This window comes from Ursus arctos, unplaced genomic scaffold (genome assembly GCF_023065955.2).
Source record: "Ursus arctos isolate Adak ecotype North America unplaced genomic scaffold, UrsArc2.0 scaffold_14, whole genome shotgun sequence".
Lineage (NCBI taxonomy): Eukaryota > Metazoa > Chordata > Mammalia > Carnivora > Ursidae > Ursus > Ursus arctos.
In genome coordinates, this window is record NW_026622808.1 from 40142242 (window position 1) to 40164958 (window position 22717).

The following is a 22717-nucleotide window of genomic DNA, read 5'->3' on the forward strand; positions in this document are numbered from 1 at the left end:
GCATATGAGTTAATTCCAGCCTCTTGCCATGATAAATACCAGTGTGACAAGTAACTTGCACAAGCACGATCTCACATGTTCGGTATAAACACAAACTCTTAGAAGTGAGATGCTCAGGTCGGAGGAATGTGTGGTTTACATTGCCTCAGATTTTTACCAGATTGCCATCCATAGAGCTTGTTGATGGGAATAGAAGTTGGTGCGTGTGGAAGAGCGTCCCCCTCAGCCTCAGCGACAGTTAGTCAACTTTGTGTTCCTTGCCAGTACGATAAATCAAGATTGCCATTACTTTTTAGATTTAATCTGCATTTCTCTTATTATAAATGAGATTGAGGGTCTTTTTATATGTTCCAGAGTCATTTCCTTTCTGGTAAATTGGCTACTCAGATCATTTGCCCATTTTTCTATTGGATTTTGTTGTTTTAATTGATTTGTAGGAAGCTTTTATACATTCAGGAAATTAGTCTGTTGCCTCTGATTTATATTGACAAGTCTTAATCTTGTTGGTGGTTCCTCTTTCCCTGTGGACATTTGAAAACATTTTATGCGGTCAACATATTAATCTTTTTGTTATGGCCTCTGCGTCTTATATCTGACTCAGGCTTTCCCCGCGGAGGTATTTTCAAACAGTTCTCAGGTTTTCTTCTAGAACCTCCATGGTTCCATGGTTCCTCACTGATTCCTCTGAAATAGTTCCGGGCTTTTGTGGATTTACCTTCCCTTGCCCGGCTCCTCATTCTCCTGCCGTGGTCCCTTTGCCAGTGGCTTTCTGTCCAGCCCTGGTTTTGAGCTTTGGGGTCCCTCTCACTAGCCTCTCTGGGAGAAACATGCCCTCATTTGTCCACTGGTTGCCACCTTCTTCTCATTCCTTTCTCTTAAAAAAATTTTCTTTTTTTAAATTTTTAAGTCATCTCTACACCCAACATGGGACTCAAACTCACAACCCCAAGATCAAGAGTTGCATGCTCTACCAACTGAGCCAGCCAAGCGCCCCTTCTCATTCCTTTCTGAGTACAACTTTTAGGTAAACCCTAATCCCGGATGGAGAAGGTGAAGATTCTTTTTGGGGCGTCTCAGTTACATTTGTGGGTCCCAGAGTCCCCTTTCCCCTCAGTGTGCCTGACAACCCCTCCCCTCCTTGTTGCCTTTCTCCCCCTAACCTCTGCAAGCCCAGGAATCATCAGGTCACTCCCTGCTTTGTACTCTTGCTGCAGATCTCTTCTTTGACCTCCTGCGGGCGGGCCTAGCTCATTATCTGACACGCCCTGCCCTTTGTGCCGGTTGCTTAATTGGGAGACGTGACTTGAACGAGAGGTGGGCTCTAAAGCTGCAGGGTATTTGTACTCTGCCGGTGCCGAGGAGGAGAGCACTCCGCCTCCAGCAAAGCCAGCAATTCTGTGGCTGTTAGCACTTCATTCATATTCTCTAATATGATTTAATGCTTTGTCATTTTCTTTCTTGTGATTCCAGAATCTCATTTTCAGCTTCTGCCAGAGCCAGTAGCAGTTGGGAAAGAAGGCTGTGTTCTTTGAAGAGTGAGTATGGATTTTTAACACTGTTGATTACCAAAAAAAAAAAAAAAAAAGCAGCCCTTAATGAGCTTGGGGCTCCTCTGTAAGCTTCCTCAAAACCTCTCTCCAGGCCAACTTGTAGTGGGCGATTTCTCTGGTTCAGTAGGTCTGCTGGGAGGGGTTTGGGCACCTGAAGGTCGGATACACACCCAAAAGCCCCCTATGGACAGTTCTCAAAGTCTGTACCAGGAGCAGGGCTCTGAGCTTGAGGGGAATCTGGAAGATCTGAGCCTCTGGGAAGAAACAGGAATGCTTTCCTGGGGAGTGTGATATGTGATTTAGCCCCGAAGGTGGAGAGCAGTTCATCTAGCAGCCAGGACACGGGAGTGCTGCACATGAAGGGAACAGCCCGAGTGAAAACAAAGCATGAGGCTGTGCCCGGCTGGCATGGGGATGGGAGTTGGTCATTCGGGGTGCAGGCAGAGAAGGGGGCGTTGGTCCAGGAAGTTGGGTTGGGATCGTATTGAGTGGTTCGAGTTGACCTTCGACCAGGGCAGCCTAATGTATGGTAGGAGTTGTGAAGTTTCTCCTGGCAACTAGTGTTAGGGATGGGACAGATGGGAGCAAGAAGAAATGAGGACTCGGACCCAGGGTGGTGGCTGAGGGAGCTGGGGTCTGACTCACACCTGCTGGGAATTTGTCTTCCTTCCCAACATTCCTAGGATACATTGAACCAGATCAGCCTCAGGAATTGGTGGCAAGAGGCTTTCAGGGGTATAAACCCCCTAAAGCCGTGCTGTCTAATACAGAAGCTCCTCTTCATGTGTGGCTCTGCCACGCACTTAAAATGTGACAGGTGTCACAGAACTGAACTCTGAATTTTATTTAATGAAATTTAAATAGTCGTGTATCGAGCGGCCTAGTTTGTCTAGACTCACCCAAGCTGGCTCCAGTGCCGGCCCCTCTCCACCTCTGCGTAACAGGAGTGGGAAGCGTGAAAGATGTATCAGAGTCTGGGAGGCTAGATGGATGGGGAGAAATGAATGGGTCAGGAGAAGGGGGAGAGATGCGTCTGGGACATGGTAGGGCTGTTGAGTCATGCAGGTGCTCAGGCGGGCTTTTAGAAAAGTCTGGAAGGGGGTTCTGGCCAGGCATGTTGAGTTTTGAATTTCCTGAAGGAGGGAATGGTGGAAGATGTAGGGATGGAGAGCTCTCCAAGGAAGACGGCGGTGGGGGGGGGAGCATTAGGGGAGTATCAGGAGACAGAATGAGGAGAGCATGATGGGAAAATCAGGAGAGAGAGAAAAGAGCATGATGAGAAAATCAGGAGAGAGAGGAGGGCATAATGGGAATATTGAGGGGCAGAGAGAGGCTAGCATCTCAGGGTCCAGGCCAGGTGTGCTCGTTTCAACAGCAGGGCTGTCAGTGGCACCTGGCTGGCTCCGTCGGTAGAGCGTGTAACTCTTGATCTCAGGGTCATAGTTCAAGCCCCACACTAGGCATGGAGCCTACTTTAAAAAAAGATAATTAATCAACAGTAGGGCTGTCAGCGCTGCAAAGCACAGAGGAGGAATGGGCTCAGCCGGACTGAGAGGGGGACAATAAGATGAGGAGGGCATAGAGTTGGGCACCTTGTGGCAGTAATCCTAGGGGCCATGCCATGCTTTCAGTGATGACTGGGCAAGCTTAACTGCTTATTTGGAAGTTTCGATGTGATTTTCCTCCATGACGGAGATGATATATATGACAAGAAGTTAGAACTGCCCGTTTCTTGGGATGCGTGGCTGGCTCAATCAGAAGAACATGTGACTCTTGATCTCAGGGTCGTGAGTTCGAGTCCCATGTTGAGTGTAGAGATTGCTAAAAAAAAAAAAAAAGAACTTCCCATTTCTTGAATTATTGTCTCATCAAGTCCTGGGGCTTCCACATAAGAGAATCTTACCATCTTTTTTTTTTTTCTAGCTGTTCATCATTAGTGACAGTTTTGAGAGATTGGTTTATCTTGACAAGCACCTAGTTTCAAAAAGCAGTGTTGGGTAGATGCAACAGTATTAAAGGGCATGGATATTATACTCAGATTTTAGGAATTTAGCATATTCCTTGTGGAAAACATTGTAGGAAGAATTTTCATATTGCTGTATTAAGGGAAAACATTATAAGCGGCACTGGGCAGTATTTAAAAGAAAACAGCAGAAATTGGGTAATAAGCTAACTGGTAACCTGGAAAGTTAGCATGTTACTTGCTCTTAAAACAGTTCTAGAGGGGCGCCTGGGTGGCTGAGTCGGTTAAGAGTCTGTCTTTGGCTCAGGTTGTGATCCGGGGTCCTGGGATCGAGCCCCGCGTCAGTCTCTATGCTCAGCAGGGTGTCTGCTTCTCCCTCTGCCTCCCCCAACTCATTCTCACACTCGCTCGCTCTCTCTCTCTCAAATAAATAAAGTCTATTAGAAAAAAACAACAGTTCTAGAGAAGCACACACAATGCCAGTGGGGACGCTGACCTCCATGCCTTGTGTGTAAGTGATGCCCAGTGAACATCTGTAGCCAGCAAGCCCCGAGAGAAGGCCAGTGTGGCATGAACCAGGGACACCTGCAGGATTGCTTTGAAATGCAGACCATCCTCCTTGCCAGCCACATGACCTCGTGGGGCATTTTTTAACTTCTTTAAGCCTTAGTTTCTCCATCTTGAAAATGGGAGAAATGCTTCCTACCTCATAATATTGTGAGGGATAAGATGAGAGGATGTGTATGAACTGGCTGTCTGGGGTGTGGCATCCAGTAGTTACTCATAGATGGAGGGTGTGGCTCTCACATCCTTGGCTGTGGAGGTGGTGGTGGTGGTCCTGGTTACCGTTGCTCTTGTTGTTACAATAATATCTTGAAGAGACTAGGACTTCAGTCTGTCAGATATGATGGCGTATGGGTAAGATTATTTAGGGAAAGGCAAGATTCTTTGAAAATGTTTCACATTCTATTTTTTCTTAGACTTTTGCATTACATCCTAGGATGAGGATATTGGATCTCAGGATTCCCAGTTTGCAAAATCAGTGAGAACATGGACATCGTGACGCATTATGCCTTACTTCTCACCTCAGACTAGGGACTTTGAGATGCAATGTGTATGTGGAGCCACTGGTCTATCCTCTATCCATTAGTCTTCACCCCTGTATTTGGAGATAACGGCCCCAGATGCACAGCTTGGATGCTAACGGGAGGAGGCCTCCCGGGTGGCAGGCTCCAGTCTGGGATGTGAGAGTGTGTTACCCTCCCTGGTGTCCTAACAGCCAGCTCTCTTCTTCCTAAAGTAGCTTCTCTTCACACTGTGCCACGAGGCCACAGAGATCATTGTCGTTAACCCTGGGATGCCTTGCTTTTACTCAGCAGATATGTAAAACGAGTGCATTTCCCCCTCTTTTTCAGTCTCTTTCAATGATTCAGGCAATAGGCATTGTTGAGCCACAGATACTTGCCTGGTACTGTTTTAGGTTCTGGGAACACGCAACAAGGAATAAGATTCTTGAGGGGGGCAAACCAGATCTTCCTCTTTAATTGTGTAGGGTAATTTCAGAAACGCTTTAAGTCTTCAGAGTAGGAAAAGACTGAAGAGGTGATTTGGATGAACGCTCTTATTTAATAGTTGAGGAAACCAAGCCCTCGCAGCTGGTGTGTGGAAGAGCCTGGTACGAGAGAACCAGCTGGAATGTCCCACCTTCAGCCCGGTTGGGGCCCACCCCTCATATGGATCTGCCCCACTGGCTGCCGTTCACGTATCACCATTCTGATTTTCATAAGACTGAGATACCGCCTACTTCGCATTTTTCTTGAAATTGACTCCTTTTAACTTAATTTTAAAAATTAATTTGCATCCCTACTATAAATTGAAAATATCTCTTTTCTTGCTAGATGGCATGCTGCCCCATTCATGAGTGACTTAAAAAAGACAATTAGATCTTTAAAAAAGAAAGAAGGAAGAAACCATAAAAATCAACACAAAGAAACCATGTTATTAAGTAGCTAGGAGCTGTTGCTTGCGAGAGGGGAAGACTTAGAGAAGTATCCGATAACACCATACCGAGAGTTCCATTGACCTTGGCAGAACTGACAAAGAGCTGAAAGCTGACTTCTCAGTATGGATGTCAGTGTTCTGTTACCCAGTTACTGCTGTGTAGCCCTGAGCATTCTTTAGTATTCTCCTGCTCCCTAACATCATCTTGCAGGCATCAGTTGTACTGGCCCCATCCTTCGGCCAACTCCACTTTCCACCCTGTAGTTGAATGTCAGTCATTGGTGGTTCCAAGTTCACAAGGGTTCCATGTTTCCGTCTCCAGCCTCTCCTTTAGGTACATAGAGTATCGTATAAACAAACCTCAGCGGGGTAGGAAAGCTGCCTTTTTAAAGGAAAACCGGAGCAACTCCTTTTTAAAATGAAGGATGATAGGACGCGTGGGTGGCTCAGTCGGCTAAGTGTCTGCTTTCGGCTCAGATCATGACCCCGGGATCCTGGGATCGAGTCCCGAGTCAAACTCCCCACTCCACAGGGAGCCTGCTTCTCCCTCTGTCTACCACTCTCCCTGCTTGTGCACTCTTGCTCTCTCTGACAAATAAATAAAGAAATAAAATCTTTAAAAAGAAATCTTTAAGTAAATAAATACAATAAAATAAAATGAAGGATGCTACAGAGGTAGGGATAGTCACCCACTCCCTAGCATACAGAAAACTCAGGGGGCGCCTGGCTGGCTCAGTCAGTAGAGCATGCACCCTTTGATCTCGGGGTTCTGAGTTGGAGCCCCACGTTGGATGTAGAGATTCCTTAAAAATAAAATCTTAAAGAAAACAAAGGAAAACTCAGAAAGCATTAAGTTTCTTCACCCGGGGCCTGTCTACATTTGACCTGGTCAGGGAAGGTGTGCAGGCTTCTCGGTCATACGTCCAAGCCTTGCTAAGTCGGTGAGGCTCTACAGAAGACTTCATTCTGCAATGAAACGGGAGGTGGGGCCGGCTAAAACCTTGCCCCAAGCTGACTGGGACATCTGTAGCAGGCGTTGACAAAGCCATGACATCTCTTTTGATGATTAGACCTTCACCTTGGGGCTGCCATCTCTAGTGTCAGGGTCTGTGATGTCATGGCCTTGGGCGTAAAATGTTCTAGTTCCTCATCCAAAGGAGCATCATGTAATTAACTTCCTGCAGCTCAGACACCGGAATTCAGGGTAACCCACAGCAGTTTTAAGGACTTGGTGTAATGTGGCAAAGTCCTCTTGAAGCGGACAGTTCCTATTCTTGTTGACTTTTTTGTGACCCACAGTGTTCAAACAGATTTGTAAAATTTCCTTCACTCCGAAAGTAATTTGCTTACCCCTTGACACTGAGGCCTTTTAGCATCGTAAATTGTACCCGGAGATAAATAGGTGACTCCTCCAGGGAGTTTTGTTATTACTGAAAGAAAAAAGTCAGGCCTCTTACAGCATCATCGGGAATTGTTGGTTATCTCTAAAACCAACAGGATTGAGCCCATTTTGTAACTTCGCTTTTTCACTAATTCACTTGCACCATATTTGTGTCCTGTGCTGTTCTTGGCGCTGAGAAGGAACACAGACAATTGGCCCTACCCTCGAGGAGCTTTCTAGAAGGTGAAATAGGCTGATGACTTAAGTGTGTTGGAACATGTTTATGGTGTCAGAAATTTAGAGGACAGTTGAATCAGCAGCACACACAGTGCTTCTGCCCCCGAGAAGGCGTTCTTTCCCACCGGTTCAACACGGTACCCAGATGGAGTGTGTGTGCGGGACTGAAAAGAGCTGTCTACCCCACTATATGTGCATCTGTCTCCCCCTGCCCCACCCCCCAAGACTGTGAGGGGTTTGTTCACCAGCCCCTTGTAGGGGACAAATCATGTAAATGGGAGAAACCAGTATTGCATTATATGTTAACAAAATTTAAATTTAAAAAAATTGTCCATGGAGATGTCCTATCTTCATGGAGAAATTAGGAGTGACAACAGTGTGAGTATTTAACAGCAAAGAGCTTACAAAGATTGGAAAAAGACCATTTGAAAAAAAAAATTTAGACAAAGCAGAGCTTGGTGCAAAGGGAATGGGTCCAAGCAGAAACCTGTTTTGTAATCATGACTTTTTCAACTGAGTAACCTTGGACGAGCTACTTAACCTCTGTGTGCCTTAGTTTTCTCAGCCTGTAAAACGGCATAAAAGACCCACCTTGCCTGTTGGACAGGACTTGGTGTGCTATACCAGGCGTTGATCACTTTCAGCCCGCTGGCCAAATTCAGCCTGCAGCCTATTTCTAATGAAATCTTATTGGAATACGGTCCCTCCCATTTATTACATGCTGGGTGTGACTGCTTTCTCAGGACAATGACAGATCAAGTAGTTGTGACAGACCCTATGGGGCTCCCAATGCAAAAATATTTATCATCTGGCCCTGTGTTCAGTGACGTTAGTGAGGTCATACCATTACGAATTTATTGTAAAATTGAAATATGTATCGGTTTACAGACGTATGTGAGAGATATCACTTCATTTCTCAAGAAATATAAGGAAGGGTGGGATTTCCGGGATATTAATGCTTTTTCTTGTAGAAGTCTCTGTTTTGTTTGGTGAAATGTTGGTTTGTTCTTAGGCAGCCGGGAATCCTTAGGTTGCAAGGGCCACCCCTGGCGCATGGGTCCTTGCAGGAGTTATTTTCTTGATCAGAGAGGATGGTGGGACTTGCACTATTTCTTATTTCATGAGAAAATGAGCCGTGTTGTGAACTCCTAAAACAGGACAGAGTGGGGGCTCCTGATTCAGCTGTGGTTTCTAGAGCAGCTAGAAATGTGTCAGGCCCTCGTCTAGGTGCTGGAGACACGTAGTAGTCCCTGTCCTCCTGGTACTCGTGTTCCAGCCTTGAGATGTGCCCAGCAAGTCTGCAGGAAGACCTCAGGAAGTGCGCTGAAAACTCCACTGTTGGGATTTGTTCCCTCCTGACTTTTTATTGTATCGTACTTATTTTTGCACAGGCTATACATGTGTAAGTGATAAATAACCAAAAGCTTTAAGAGGTGGACAGTGAAACACAAGTCTTCCTTCTATTCCTGACACCCAGCTACTAGTTCCCCACCTTAGATGGACCTAATGAAGTTACACATCCTTTCGATTGATGGTAGCATTCATGTGCACATGACGTTTCCATTTCTTTTAGGTTCTCTGTCCTCTTTAACTTTTTTTAAAAGATTTTATTTGTTTGTTTCTTTGTTTGTTTATTCAGAGCACAAGTTGCGGGAGGGGCAGAGGGATAGAGAGAATCTCAAGCAGACGCTGCTGAGCGGGGAGCCCTAGGGCTCCATCTCATGACCTTGAGATCATGACCTAGCTGAAATCAAGAGTCAGATGCCCAACGAACTGAGCCACCCAGGCACCCCTGTCCTAACTTTTAATTTTTAAAAATTGCAAACTTCACAGAAAAGTTGAAAGTACACTACCTTGTCACCTTCACCTGAATTCACCAGTGGTTAACATTTATCATATTTGCTATAATGTTCTCTCTTCTCCCCTCCTTGGGCCGCCACATTTTTTTCCCCTTAATTTTTAAAAGTGAGCGGCAGAAACAAACACTGAGTAGCAGATATCACTCTTCTCGCCACTTAATGCTTCAGCAGACATCTCCTAGGAGCAAAGATACCCTCTTACGTATAAACATAACCACAATTTCATCCCCCCAGCTTAAGAATTGTGTCACTGATACAGTAATATTATCTCATATCTGGTCCTTACTCAGACTTCCTCATTGGCTTTACCAATGTCCTTTATAGCTTAAAAAAAATCCGGGATCCTCTCAGGGATTCTTTGTTATATTTAGTTTTTATGCCGATTTAGATTTTTTAAGCGCTTGTCAGCTTTTGTTCTCTCCTGACCTTTACTCTCATTCTGGGTCCTTCTGTCTTCCACTCTGCTTCTTCATCTTTTGTCTTGAGACAGAGTTTCAATATTTACTCTCTTCGGCCCTGCAGGTGTCAGCCAATCTTAAAGAGCAGGATGGATCTTGACGTGGTTAACATGTTCGTCATTGCGGGCGGGACGCTGGCCATCCCAATCCTGGCATTTGTAGCCTCGTTTCTCCTATGGCCTTCAGCGCTGATAAAAATCTATTACTGGTAAGTTAATTTTATAATTCAAGTATTCGAGAGTATCATAATAACAGTGTCTTCTTCTTTGCTTATCCTTTTGGTGGCGGTTTTTCAACACTTTATCATGAAATTTTTCAAACATACAGGAAAGTTGAAAGACATCCTGTCTTGAGTCTGGGGAGTGTTCTTGAAGAATTGGTGGTAACTCGTCACTGGGTAAATTCTTTCTGGTTTCTGATAGCATCTTTGCCTGGGAGGCCACCCTCACTCCCAGAGTCACTGATTCTATCTTCAGACAAGGATCGTGCATGGTTATGGGAGCTCCTTTGGTATTTTCTTGGTCGTTGGATTCTGACCCAGCCATGTCCTGACAGGTGCAGTGATGTGCACTGAAAAATGAGGTGGAAAGACCAGGGAGGAGATGGCATGGGTAGGACAGAATGGGTTTTAGGATTGTTCTAAACGTGTTCATTAGTAAAGGGACAGAAAGAAAAAGAAGTTTCCAGAATTGTTATCAGTCTTAGACCATCTTTGCGAGTCTTGCCGTATCTGTAGAACAGCTCTACTTTCCTTTTGTATTTTCTTTAGAGTAAGTCACTCTCTTTACCTTAAATCGATTTAAGAGTGATATAAATATTACTACTGTAAGCAGAAAATTTGTTTGCCATGCTTGCCATAAATATATTAATTAATATTAAAAAGTAAAACTGAGCACAGTGCCGTTCAACGGTGTTCTTCAACTCCAGCCTACCAAAGACTGTGTCTCCTTGCTCTTCGTTACGAAGTCCGGAGAGGTGTGAAAGATGTAGCAGCCCCGAACAGAGCCTTCCTCATGGGTGAAATCAGAAGATTAACAGTTGAAAGGAGATTAGCTTTCTCATGATGTGCTTCACTGACTTTTCATGCCATGGTCCATTTACCAAATAAAATCACCCTTCGTGCCCCACAGTGTGTGTCCCCTGGCGAAGGCAATCCCAAAATAGCCCTGGTTCCTCTCTGTGCCACACGGAGAAGGGAAGCGCATTGAGATTTAACCAGGACTCCGGCAGTTAGAATCGCTTTCTATGCACAGAGGAAAGAACGCAGAGAGGTTGCACTCGTGCCCTTTATCTGCTGTCCTTTCTGGCTCCCTTTTGTTTCATTAGAGTGTGGAATTTTCCGCCTGCCCGCTGGGCTCTGATCCTTGAAAAGAAGCTAATTGAACAGAAGGGAGCTTTTCATCCTGCACTTTCCCGCTCCCTCTTGGAGGGGAGTGGTGGTGGTGACCCTTTCACAGGGTTACTCGGGACCCACCTCTGCTTCGGGGAAGCTGAGACTCTGGCTGCTTTAGTGCGATTGCCCTGCAGCACCAGCAGCCGGAGAGCTTGGGGGCCAAGCCCCCCCCCCCCCCCCCCCCGTGTGGCCCGTGCCACAGAGAGCCCAGACTCGGGAGCCCCTTGTGGCTCTGCAGGCACCACAGCCCTCCACTCACAAATGCCATCTTTCTTAACTCCAGTCAAGGCAGAGAATACAGTTCAGTGATGGGGCCGTCACCATGGATATGGCTGCAGACAGAGGTGTGATTATATAAAGGCTGGTTCAACCCACCACATGGGGAAACCAGCCTCCATGCTGTGCAGTCCCTCCATCCCCAGCTTCCTTGGGCTGTCAGGGAGAAGGCTTTCAGAGTCAAGAGTGCCAGAATAATTTTGACATTTGAGCTTTGAAAAGAAAAATAACCTCATAGCAAATAATTTACCTTCTTATTGAGTTAAAATTCACATAACATAAAATTCACCATTTTAAAGTGTATAATTCAGTAGTTTTAATATATTCATGGCATTGAAGCACCTGGCCGGCTCAGTCAGAAGAACTTGTGACTCTCGATCTCAGGATCATGAGTTTGACCCCGAAGTTGGATATAGAGATTACTTAAAAAATTTTTAAATAAAAACTAAAAAAAATACACACACACACACACACACACACACAGTGTTGTGTAACCATTACCACTATCTAATTCCAGAACATTTCCATCTTCCCAAAAGGAACCCCCGTACCTGTTTGCAGTCACTCACAGTTTCCCTGTCCCTTCATCCCCTGGCAACTTAAAACTTTGGATTTTCCTATTTTGGCCATTTCATATAAATGAGATCATATAATTTGTGGCATTTAATGTCTGATTTCTTTGACTTAACATGTCTTCAAGGTACATCCATGTTGTAGCATGTGTCAGTATTTCATTATAATGGCTGAATTCTAGCCCATTGTGTGGTTATATGACATACTATGTGTTTAAAAGGACATTTGTATTGTTTCCACTTTTTGCCTATTCTGAATAATGCCACATAGCAAATAATTCACTTTTATTAACAAATAATAGCACTAAAACCCTAAGAGGTCCTGCAGAGCAGAGCATTCAGTCCCTTATTTAAATGACAGTATAGGGGCGCCTGGGTGGCTCAGTGGGTTAAGCATTTCAGGTCATGATCTCAGGGTCCTAGGATCCAGCGCCGCACTGCATCGGGCTCCCTGCTCGACGGGAAGTCTGCTTCTCCCTCTCACTCTCCCTCTGTGCACTCTCGCTGTCTCTCACAAATAAATAAAATCTTTTAAAAAAATGACAGTATAGATGCATGTGATCCTAAAGCCTGCCCATGCCTGTCACCAGCTCAGAGCGGTAGCCAGAGGACAAACACCGTGTTCTTGATTTTATGAACTCAGGCACACAAGCCAAGAGGAAACCCAGCTGGTTGGAGAAAATGAAAATCCTAGAAAACCTTTTGGTTCATGCCAGGTCGTATTGTGGCATAAAGGGTTGTGATGATGGTACCAGAACCCATAATGCTTTACAAAGGGCTATCGGAAGTCCTGTGATTTCCTCCTCCTCCTGCCCCCGTCGCAGTGCACAGCCTGTTTCCTTCATCTTACCTCACTGCAAGTGACATTTACATGGTGGCTATCATGGGATGAACAGCTTTACCATGGGTCACTTACATCCCTTAACCACAGCTACTCCTCCAAACACCTTGATTTGCTCAGCTACCCATAATGACCACCCCCGTGGAGTCACTTTGCAGAGCTAGGTGGGTCAGGTTAATTTTCACGGTTGCTACGTGAACAGGAACAGCAGGCAGTAGAGCTAGCCGGGCATCCCAAACGCCCCAAGCTGCTCTGCCGATGCCCAGAAGGGTGTGGTGTAATCGCAGCAGACTCTCTCCTGTACATCTCTCTGAGATCTTCTGAGCCCCTTAGGGAACAGGAACACGTGGACCCCAGTAGACCATGGCTGCTCTTCAGAGCTGCTCTCTAGGTCTCAGTGTCCCTGGAGCATGGCCAGCCTCTCTCCACAGCAATGTGGACCATGGTTGCCCCTGTAGGAGGCACCAGATGCTTTGCTGTGAGTCAACAGAGAACCACAGTTGGAGGTGCTGGGGCCACTGTGGGTGACATCAGAGGCAGTTCGCAGGATGAAAGAGACTGGGGTTTTGAAAGATTTTTATTTTCCCTGAAGAAACCCAGTTGTGACATAAAAGTAAGAAATCATAAATATAAGAGAAAAAGATGGACAAGAATTGAAAAAGAAAAAAGAAAACTACCATTGTTTGCAGATGACAGGATTGTGTTCATAGAAAGTCCAAAGGAATCTATGGATAATTTTTGGGAATTAATAAGTGAGTTTGGCAAGATTGCTAAATACAAGATAAGTAAACAAAAATCAGTTATATTCTTATATGACAGCAACGAAAGATGGAAAATTAAAAAAAATTTAATGATACTATTTACTGTTGTATCAACAAATACAGAATACCTAAGGATAAATCTAAAGAACAATATGGAAGGCTTCTGGACAGAAAACTATGAAGTATTAGAGAGATTTTGAAAGACCTAAAGTAATGGAGATATAGGCAGTATTTGTGAGTTGGAAGACTTTCTTATCACAGGGATGTCAGATTTCCCTAAAATGATACATAGTTCAATGTGCACCATTTAAAATCCCAAGCAGGTTTTTTTTTTAAAAGAGATTTTATTCATTTATTTGAGAGACAGAGATCACGAGTTGGGAGGATGGGCAGAGGGAAAGAGAGAGGAAGTCTCCCCACTGAGCAGGGAGCCCAATGCAGGACTCGATCCCAGGACCCTGGGATCATGACCTGGGCTGAAGGCAGATGCTTAACTGACTGAGCCACCAAGGCGTCCCCCCAGCTGTTGTTTTTTTTTTTTTAAATATGGAATTTAATAAACTTCTTAAATTTATAAAGAAAAGCAAAGAGCCAATTAAGCAAGACGGTCTTGAAGAGGAACAATGTGAGATGATTTACATGACCAGCTGTCAAACCTAATTATAAAGCAAAAATAAATCAAGGCAGCATAAAATTGGCACGAAGAAGGGCAAAGCAACAGGACAGGAGAGCTCAGGAACAGATGCACATAGATACAGTCTCTGAATTATGACAAAGGTAGCACTGCTTTGCAGCGGGGGAAGGGGGCTGTGTCAACTAGATATCCATCTGGGAGAAAAGTTCATCGTGACCCCTTTGGTAGGCAGAATTACTAAAATAGCCCTACAAAGATCTATCTCTCTAATCCCGGAACCTGTGAATATGATGACAAATCACTCCCACAGTCGTTATGTTATATACGTACGGTTGACCTACAGACAAGATTATCCGAGGAAGCCTGATCTAGTCCTTGAAATATTAGCCCTTTAAAAGTGGAGGGTTCGAAGCACGAGAAAGACTCAGTGCTAATGCTAGTTTGAAGTCGGAGAGAGGACCCCACGAGAAGGAATGCCAGTGGGCTCTAGGAGCAGACAGCCCCTGGCCGACAACCAGCAAGACGGCAGGGACCTAGGTCCTAGACCACAGGGAACGGAATCCTGCTAATAACCTGAATAATAAGCTTAGAAGCTGAGTCCTTCCCGGAGCTTCCAGATCGGAGCTGGCTGGTGCCTTGATTTCAGCTTTGTGATATCTTCAGAAGAGAAACTCGGCTAAGCTCACGCCTGACCTACAGAACCGTGAGTTAATACATGAGTGTTGTTTTAAGCTGCTAAGCTTGGTAATTTGTAAAGCAGCCATAAAAAAGAATACGGCCTCATCTACAGCCTGTACCATGCACAAAAATCAAATCCAGGTGGATTATAGATCGAAACGAAACAATAAAACTTTTGTAAGAAAACATAGAAAAACCTCACAACAGAGGTTACCCAAATGGCCAGTAAACATATGTAATGGCGCTCAACTTCTTTGGCCATGCAGGAAATTTAATCAATGAAAACCACAAGGAGAGGCCATTTCCCACCCACCAGGATGGCTAAAGTGAAACAGGCTAACAATTCCAAGTATGGGCCAGGCTGTTGTATTCATATCCTAGAGCTGCTGTGATAAATGGCCACAATCTGGGTGACTTAAAACAACAGAAATGTATTCTCTCACAGTTCTGCAGGTTGGAAAATTAAATCAAGGTGTTGACAAGGTTGGTTCCTTCTGGTGGCTCTGAGGGAGCATTTGTTCAGTGGCTCTTCCCTAGCTTCCGGTGACTGTGAGCTATCCCAGGCACTCTTTGACTTGTAAATATGTCCTTCATATGTAGACGTGTTGCTCGGCTGTCTGCCTCTATATGTCATATGGTGGTGTTCCTTTGGTGTGTTTCTGGGTCCACATTTAGCCTTTTTATATGAGTGCACCAGCCATATTGGATTTGGGGCCAACTGTAATCTAGTATGACCTCAACTCGATTATATCTGGAAAGATGCTGTTTCCAAATAAGGTCATATCCACAGGTTCCAGATAGACATGAAATTGGGGGACATACTATTCAACCCAGTATGGATGTGGAGCAACTAGAGTCTGGCATCTTGTTGATGAAAGTGTAAACTGGGGTGCCTGGGTGGCTCAGTTCGTTAAGCATCTGCCTTCGGCTCAGGTCATGATCCCACAGTCCTCGGATCAAGCCCCACATTGTGCTCCCTGCTCAGCGGGGAGCTTGCTTCTCCCTCTGCCTCTGCCCCCTGCTTGCGTTCTCTCTCTCTGTCTTTCTATCTCAAATAAATAAATAAATAAAATCTTAAAAAAAAAAGTGTAAATTGGTTTGGAAAACTTTTTGTCAATATGACCCCCTCATTTCATGCGATAGAAATATGTATGTAGTGTATATATATAGAGAGAGAGAGAGAGATCAAAAGACATATAAAAGAATGTCCCATAGCAGCTTCATTTATAGAACCTCCAAACTGGAAGCAACAGTGTCTATTAATACCATAATAGATAAGTAAATAAAGGTATAGTTGTGCCACTATTCATATAGCATTTAGTGGAAAGGATAGAACTTATATTCTAACACACAAACATAATATTGAATGAAGGAAGTCAGATACAAACAAATACTTATCGTATGGTAAAGTTCTGAAACAGCAGAACTGTCCTGAAGAGGCAAAGGGAGGCAGGGGTTACCTTTGGGGGTGGTGATGGGGAAAGACACAAGATAGGCACCTAGGATGCTGGTCATGTTCTAGATCCTAATCTGGGTCAGATGCTGGGTTCATTCGTTTTGTGCAAATTCATCAGGCCGTACGCTTAAAATGCGTGCGATTTTTCTATATGATTTATGCTTCAGTTAAAGGTTTCTCTAAAAAATAACAATGAAGGATGTAGAGAAATTGGACCACTTGTGTACTGCTTGTGGGAATGTAAAATTGTGCAACCACTTTGGCAAGGAGTCTGGCAGTTCCTCAAAGGCTTCTTTAAAAAAAGCTACCATATGATCCAGCAATTCCACGCCTAGGTGAGCTGAGAACACCCAAGAGAACTGAAAACATGTGTCCACAGAAAAAGTTGTGCGTGAATGTTCATAGTGCCATTATTTAGCTCCTAAGAGCTAAAAAGGAGAAACAACCCAAATGTCCATGAACCGATGACTGGATAAACAAGTGTGCATATCCATATGATGGAATATGATTTAGCCTTAAAAAGGAGTGGAGCACTAGACGCCTGGGTGGCTCAGTCAGTTAAGCATCTGCCTTTGGCTCAGGTCCTGATCCTGGGGTCCTGGGATCAAGTCCCGCATTGGGCTCCCTGCTTGGCGGGGAGACATGAAGTAAACACAAAGAGACACGAAGGAAACTAGTGGTTGTCAGGACCTATAGGGAGGAGAGTGAGTGCTAATCGGTGTGGATTTCTTCTTTCTTTCTTTCTTTCTTTCTTTCTTTCTTTCTTTCTTTCTTTCTTTCTTTCTTTCTTTCTTTCTTTCTTTCCTTCCTTCCTTCCTTCCTTCCTTTCTTTCTTTCTTTCTTTCTTTCTTTTCTTTCTCTTTCTTTCTTTCTTTCTTTCTTTCTTTCAGTAAAATATACATAACATAAAATTTACCATCCCGTTTTAAAGTATACAGTTCAGTCTTCTTTCTTTTTGATGAAAATGTTCCAGATACAGATAGTGGTGATAGTTGCACCACTTTGTGAATATACTTTTAAAAAAAATCCTCAGTTGTACCCTTTAAAAAGGTGACTTTTACGGTATGTCAATTACATGTCAATAAAAAGAAATCTATACTCAACATCCTAGTCATTAGGGAAATGCAAATCAAAACCACAGTGAGATACTACACACCCATTAGGGTGGCTATTATATATATTATTTTTATTTTATTTTATTTTATTTTATTTTATTTTATTTTATTTATTTATTTTTTAGGGTGCCTATTTAAAAAAAACAGAAGGGGCGCCTGTGTGGCTCAGTCGTTAAGCGTCTGCCTTTGGCTCGAGGCGTGATCCCGGAGGTCTGGGATCGAGCCCCACATCAGGCTCCTCGGCTGGGAGCCTGTTTCTTCCTCTCCAACTCCCCCTGCTTGTGTTCCCTCTCTCGCTGGCTGTCTGTCTTTGTCAAATAAATAAATAAAATCTTAAAAAAAAAAAACAGAAAACAAGTGTTGGTGAGAATTTAGAGAAACCCTTGTTCATTGCTGGTAGAAAGGTGAAATAGTACAGCTGCTGTGGACAAATTTAGTAGTTCCTCAGAAAAGTTACACATAGAATTACCTTATGATCCAACGGTTCTACTTCTGGGTATATACCCCAAAGACTTAAAAGCAGGGACTCAAACAGACATCTGTATACCGATGTTCACAGCAACTTTTCTCACAATAGCCAGTAAAATGAAACTGTCCAAATAGTCATCAATAGATGCATGATAAACAAAATGTACCTATATACCATGGAATAGTATTCAGTTTTTAAAAGGAATGAAATTCTAGGGGCGCCTGTGTGGCTCAGTCAGTTAAGTGTCTGCCTTTGGCTCGGGTCATGATCCCAGGATCTTGGGATCGAGCCCCGCATCAGGCTTCATGCTTGGTGGAGAGCCTGTTTCTCCCTCTCCCCCTGCTTGTGTGCTCTCACTGTCTCTTGCTCTGTCAAATAAATAAATGAAATCTTAAAAAAAAAAAAAATGACATTCTGATACCTGCTCCAACATGGATGAACCTTGAAATCATTATGCTCAGTGGAATAAGCCAGACACAAAAGAACAATGTTGTATGAATCTACTTATATGAGGTACCTAGGGTAGGCAGACTCATAGAGATAGAAAGTAGAATAGAGGTTATCAGGGGCTGAGGGGAAGAGGGGAATTTCTGTTTGGGATGATGAAAAAGTTCTAGAAATGGATGGTAGTGATGGTTGATGGTGGTGATGGTTGATGGTTGATGTACAGCATTGTGACTGTACTTAATGCCACTGACTTGTGTGGTTAAAATAGTGAATCTTCAAGGGGCGCCTGGGTGGCTCAGTCAGTTGAGTGTCAATCTTCGGCTCAGGTCATGATCTCAGGGTCCTGAGATCAAGGTCTGCGTCGGGCTCCCTGCTTAGCGGGGAGTCTGCTTCTCCTTCTCCCTCTGCCCTCCCCCCATGCTTGCTCTCTCTCTCAAATAAATAAATAAAATCTTTTTAAAAAATGGTGGATCTTCCGATGCATATTTTACCACAATAAAAAAAAAAAAAAGAAAGAAAGAAATGTTGAAGTACTTTTCTCCAGAGGTTCTTGTAACCTAGTAACATTGAGACTTACAGGATGAAGGGTCTGTACCCTGGAGGAGTGCATTATGTATGCAATGGAGTAGCCATCACTCAGCCATAAAAAAGAAAGACTTTGCCATTTATGACAATGTGGTTGTACCCAGAGGGTATAATGCTAAGTGATATTTCAGTCAGACAAAGAGAAATACTGGGTGACTTCACTTCTGTGAGGAATCTAAAAAACAAATGAACAAGCAAAAACCAGAAACAAAATCATAAATACAGAAAACAAACCGGTGATTGCCAATGGGGAAGTGGCTGGGGGTTTGGGCAAAATAGGTGAAAGGGATTAAGATGTACAACATTCCAGTTATAGAATAAATGAGTCGTGGAGGTGAAAAGTACAGCAGAGGGAGTATGGTCAAGAATACTGTAAAAACAGTATGCTGTCACATGCTGGCGAATGGTGGCAGATGGCGGCTATGCTGTGGTGAGCACCGAGTAATGTGTACGATTGTCCAAGCACTGTATTGTATACCTGAAACTAATAAAACATTGTCTGGCAACTATACTTTAATTTTTAAAAAAGATCATACAGTCAATAAATGAATGAACTGGGATATGAATGAAAGAATGAATGAATGAGCGAACTCGTGTTATGGTGCCATGATTTAGAATTTTGAAACATGCTTGCTTTGTCATAAGAGCTTTTAAGCTAGCCAGTGTTATTTTTAATGTTTTGAATGGGGAATGCATTTCATTGAAAAAGGAAAGTGGTAAAAGTCTCCCTCCTACCCCTGTTCCCTTTCTACCACCTGCTTCTCCCTAGAATCCCTGCTCTGCTCCAGATACTCACCTTAATAGCATCTGGTGTATGCTCTCATGCTTTTTGTATGCCGATGCAAGTAAATATGAATATATATCCGCATCCCCTTCTCCCTTTATTTACACCAAGGGTTAACACTGGTCCTTTAGGCTATTTGCTTTTTGCAAGACTTGGCTACCTCTCTGGTGCAAAGTGTACCACAAAGTGAATCTCTGATTGAATTAATTATCTTTCATCTTGGAGAGATTCTTCATGCAGAGAGTTCAATTTGTTTGATGGTAATTCCATATTGAAATCGAATTCGGGCCAAACTCCAGCACTGCCAAGTCTTACGTAACCGACAGAAGCTGAGCTTTCAACCAGCTGCCATATGTTGTGAGGAATAAAGCCAAGGGATTGATGCAGATAGTTCTTAAGGGTCAAGTTCTGGGGCACCTGGGTGGCTCAGTTGGTTAAGCATCCACCTTCAGCTCGGGTAATGACCCCAGGGCCCTGCCCTGCATCGGGCTCTCTGCTTAGCAGGGAGTCCGTTTTTCCCTCTCCCTTGGCCCCTCCCTCCCAATTCATGCTCCCTCTTGCTATCTCCCTCTCTCTTTCAAATAAATAAGTGAAGTCTTAAAAAGAAAAGTCAAGTTCTCACTCTCAAAATCTTCAGGAGGATCAAACCCTATATATTAGTATATAGTTTTAAATATATATATATATATACGTATGTATGTGTGTGTGGGGAGGGGGGGTATGACCTTTACTGAGCTTATCCCCCAGAGTGGAAATAATGTCTGTATAAAAACAAATGTTTGTTACTATGACCTCTACATCACAATTAAAACCCAGTCCACTCAATCAAAATCCACTCGTTCAAAATCAATAGCTTCGAAGCCACACTAACTCTTACATAAGGTTAAGACTCAAAAGCAGAAATTTGGTTGGCTGGAAAGCTATTTAAACTTCCCACTTGCTCAAATAGAATTATAAAAGGACAAAATTGTGTGTTTCACAGAGATAGAGTCCACTGGACTCACCAACACTGGACAGCTGTCCGAGGGTTTGGTCCTGAGATCATCAGGAATCCAGGCACCCTTTAGACAGTCTTCTGTTGTCCTTTCTCCCCAGTCAGAGACTTGTGGATGTGTGGAATGACACCACCCCCAGCAAATGTAGCCTTGATGTGAGAGGCTGGTGCTTCGCCTCCACGAAGAGCAAGCTGCTACCTTTAAGTTTTGGGATGCATTTCCTGACCATCAGAGTCCCTCTGCAGTGAGGGGGTACTTACTCCGGGGTGGTGTGACACGAATAGCATTCATGGCTCTTCGCCCTAGATTTCGGCTGTCCATGAGTATGGCCCACCAGGAACTGCAAGCCAGCTCCCTGCTTGGGGAAACTGCCTTTTTCTTGGCCTTTCTGGCGTTCTTCCCAGCCTTACCCCCAGCCACTTTGAATTCCGCTGTAGCTCCAGCAAGCGAGGCAGAGAAAGGCCAATCGGACAGCCGGAGAGATCCCACCACCTACTCCTTCATCATGCCACCATTCAGACTGCTAAAAATAGAGATACAAATAGATAAACAAAAGGCTATGATGTGTCATACTCCCTCAGAAAACACTCTTTTTTCTCCTCCTAGTTAGAAGTATTAGAAAGGTACATACCAGAATATTGATTTAAGGTGCTTCCTGGAATGGTTTTACTTAGTGGTCCCTGAGGGTGAAGCTCAGGGGGACTCCAGAGACCTATGGGGAGGAGGGGGAGAGGAGCTGGGAAGTAGGACTACAGACAGGCCATGAGCCCCTCCCAAAGCCCCTTCTCTGGAGCTTGCTGATTTGGTCTCACCTTTATTTTTATTCCCCAGGTACTGGCGGAGAACATTGGGCATGCAGGTCCGCTATGTTTACCACGAGGACTATCAGTTCTGTTATTCCTTCCGGGGCAGGCCTGGGCACAAACCGTCCATCCTCATGCTCCATGGGTTCTCTGCACACAAGGATATGTGGCTCAGTGTGGTCAAGGTATGGTTCTAGGTTCTTCTCTCTCAACAGGGTGTCACTCAGTAAAGAAAAGGGTGTCTACTTGCATGTGATGTTATCTGCAATGATGGAAAGCCAAGGGAACCCAGAACTGTGGCTCAAATCATCTTAAAACTAATTCAGTATAGGGGTGGCTGGCTGGCTTAGTCGGTAGAGCATGTGACTCTAGATCTCAGGGGTTGTAAGTTCAACCCCTGTGTTGGGCATGGAGCTGACTTAAAACACACACACACACACACACACTAAACTAATTCGGTATACAGTTAAACCTTGAACAATATGGGGGTTAAGGGAGCCCACCCACGATGCAGTCAAAAATTCGTGTACAGCTTTTTTGCTTCCCCCAAATTTAACTATGAATAGTCTACTGTTTACCAGGAGCCTTACCAATAACATAAATGGTCAATTAACACATATTTTGTATGTCATAGGTATTATATACTGTATTCTTACAATAAAACAAGCTAGAGAAAAGAAAATGTTATAGAGGCACCTGGGTGGTTCAGTTGGTTAAGTGTCTGCCTTTGGCTCAGGTCGTGATCTTCAGGTCCTGGGATCGAGCCCCATGTTGGGCGATCTGCTCAATGGGGAGCCTGCTTCTGCCTCTCCCTCTGCCTGCTGCTCCCCTTGGTTGTGTGCTCTCTCTCTCTCTCAAATAAATAAAATCTTAAAAAAAAAAAAAAAGAAAATCATAAGGAAGAGAAAATACATGTACTGCACTATATAAAAAAAAAATTCGTGTCTAAGTGGACCTGCACAGTTCAAACCCATGTTGTTTGAGGATCACCTGTGTTATTCAGATCCTTTTGTCAGACGAAAGTTACAAGTTCAGTGTTATTTGTAAAATCTGCACTTTAGAAATCATTTCACCATATGAATATTTCTTAGGGAAGGTCTCTGACACTCAGCCTCCTCTCAGAACTTGTCATGACTATCAAGATTGGGTTTAACAAAATCATTTATTCTTATACTCCGGGTGTCTCCTCTTCCTTCCCCTCAGCCCCCCCTTTTGTTCTTCTTCTCCCTTTCCCTCCCTCCTCCTCCTCCTCCTCCTTCTGTTTTTTGCTTTTGTTTTTGTTTTTTAATTTTCCTGGGCCATTTAGAGAAGCGGTCTTTTTTTTTTTTTAAAGATTTTATTTATTTATTTGACAGAGACAGCCAGCGAGAGAGGGAACACAAGCAGGGGGAGTGGGAGAGGAAGAAGCAGGCTCATAACGGAAGAGCCTGATGTGGGGCTTGATCCCAGAACGCTGGGA

At 44.0% G+C, this 22717-nt stretch overlaps 1 protein-coding gene across 7 annotated transcripts in view; it reads left to right on the forward strand.

Annotated features, from left to right (window-relative positions):
• ABHD6 (abhydrolase domain containing 6, acylglycerol lipase) overlaps nt 1–22717 on the forward strand; it is a 76467-nt gene that overhangs the window by 32876 nt on the left and 20874 nt on the right. For all 7 annotated transcript variants that reach the window (XR_008959097.1, XM_048227051.2, XM_044384974.3 and 4 more), the window contains 3 exons: nt 1471–1535; nt 9514–9657; nt 21287–21443. Coding sequence is in view for 6 of the 7 variants with exons in the window: in XM_048227051.2 (XP_048083008.1) it covers nt 9539–9657; nt 21287–21443 (276 nt within the window). In the remaining variant the exon portion in view is untranslated. The remainder of the gene's footprint in view (nt 1–1470; nt 1536–9513; nt 9658–21286; nt 21444–22717) is intronic.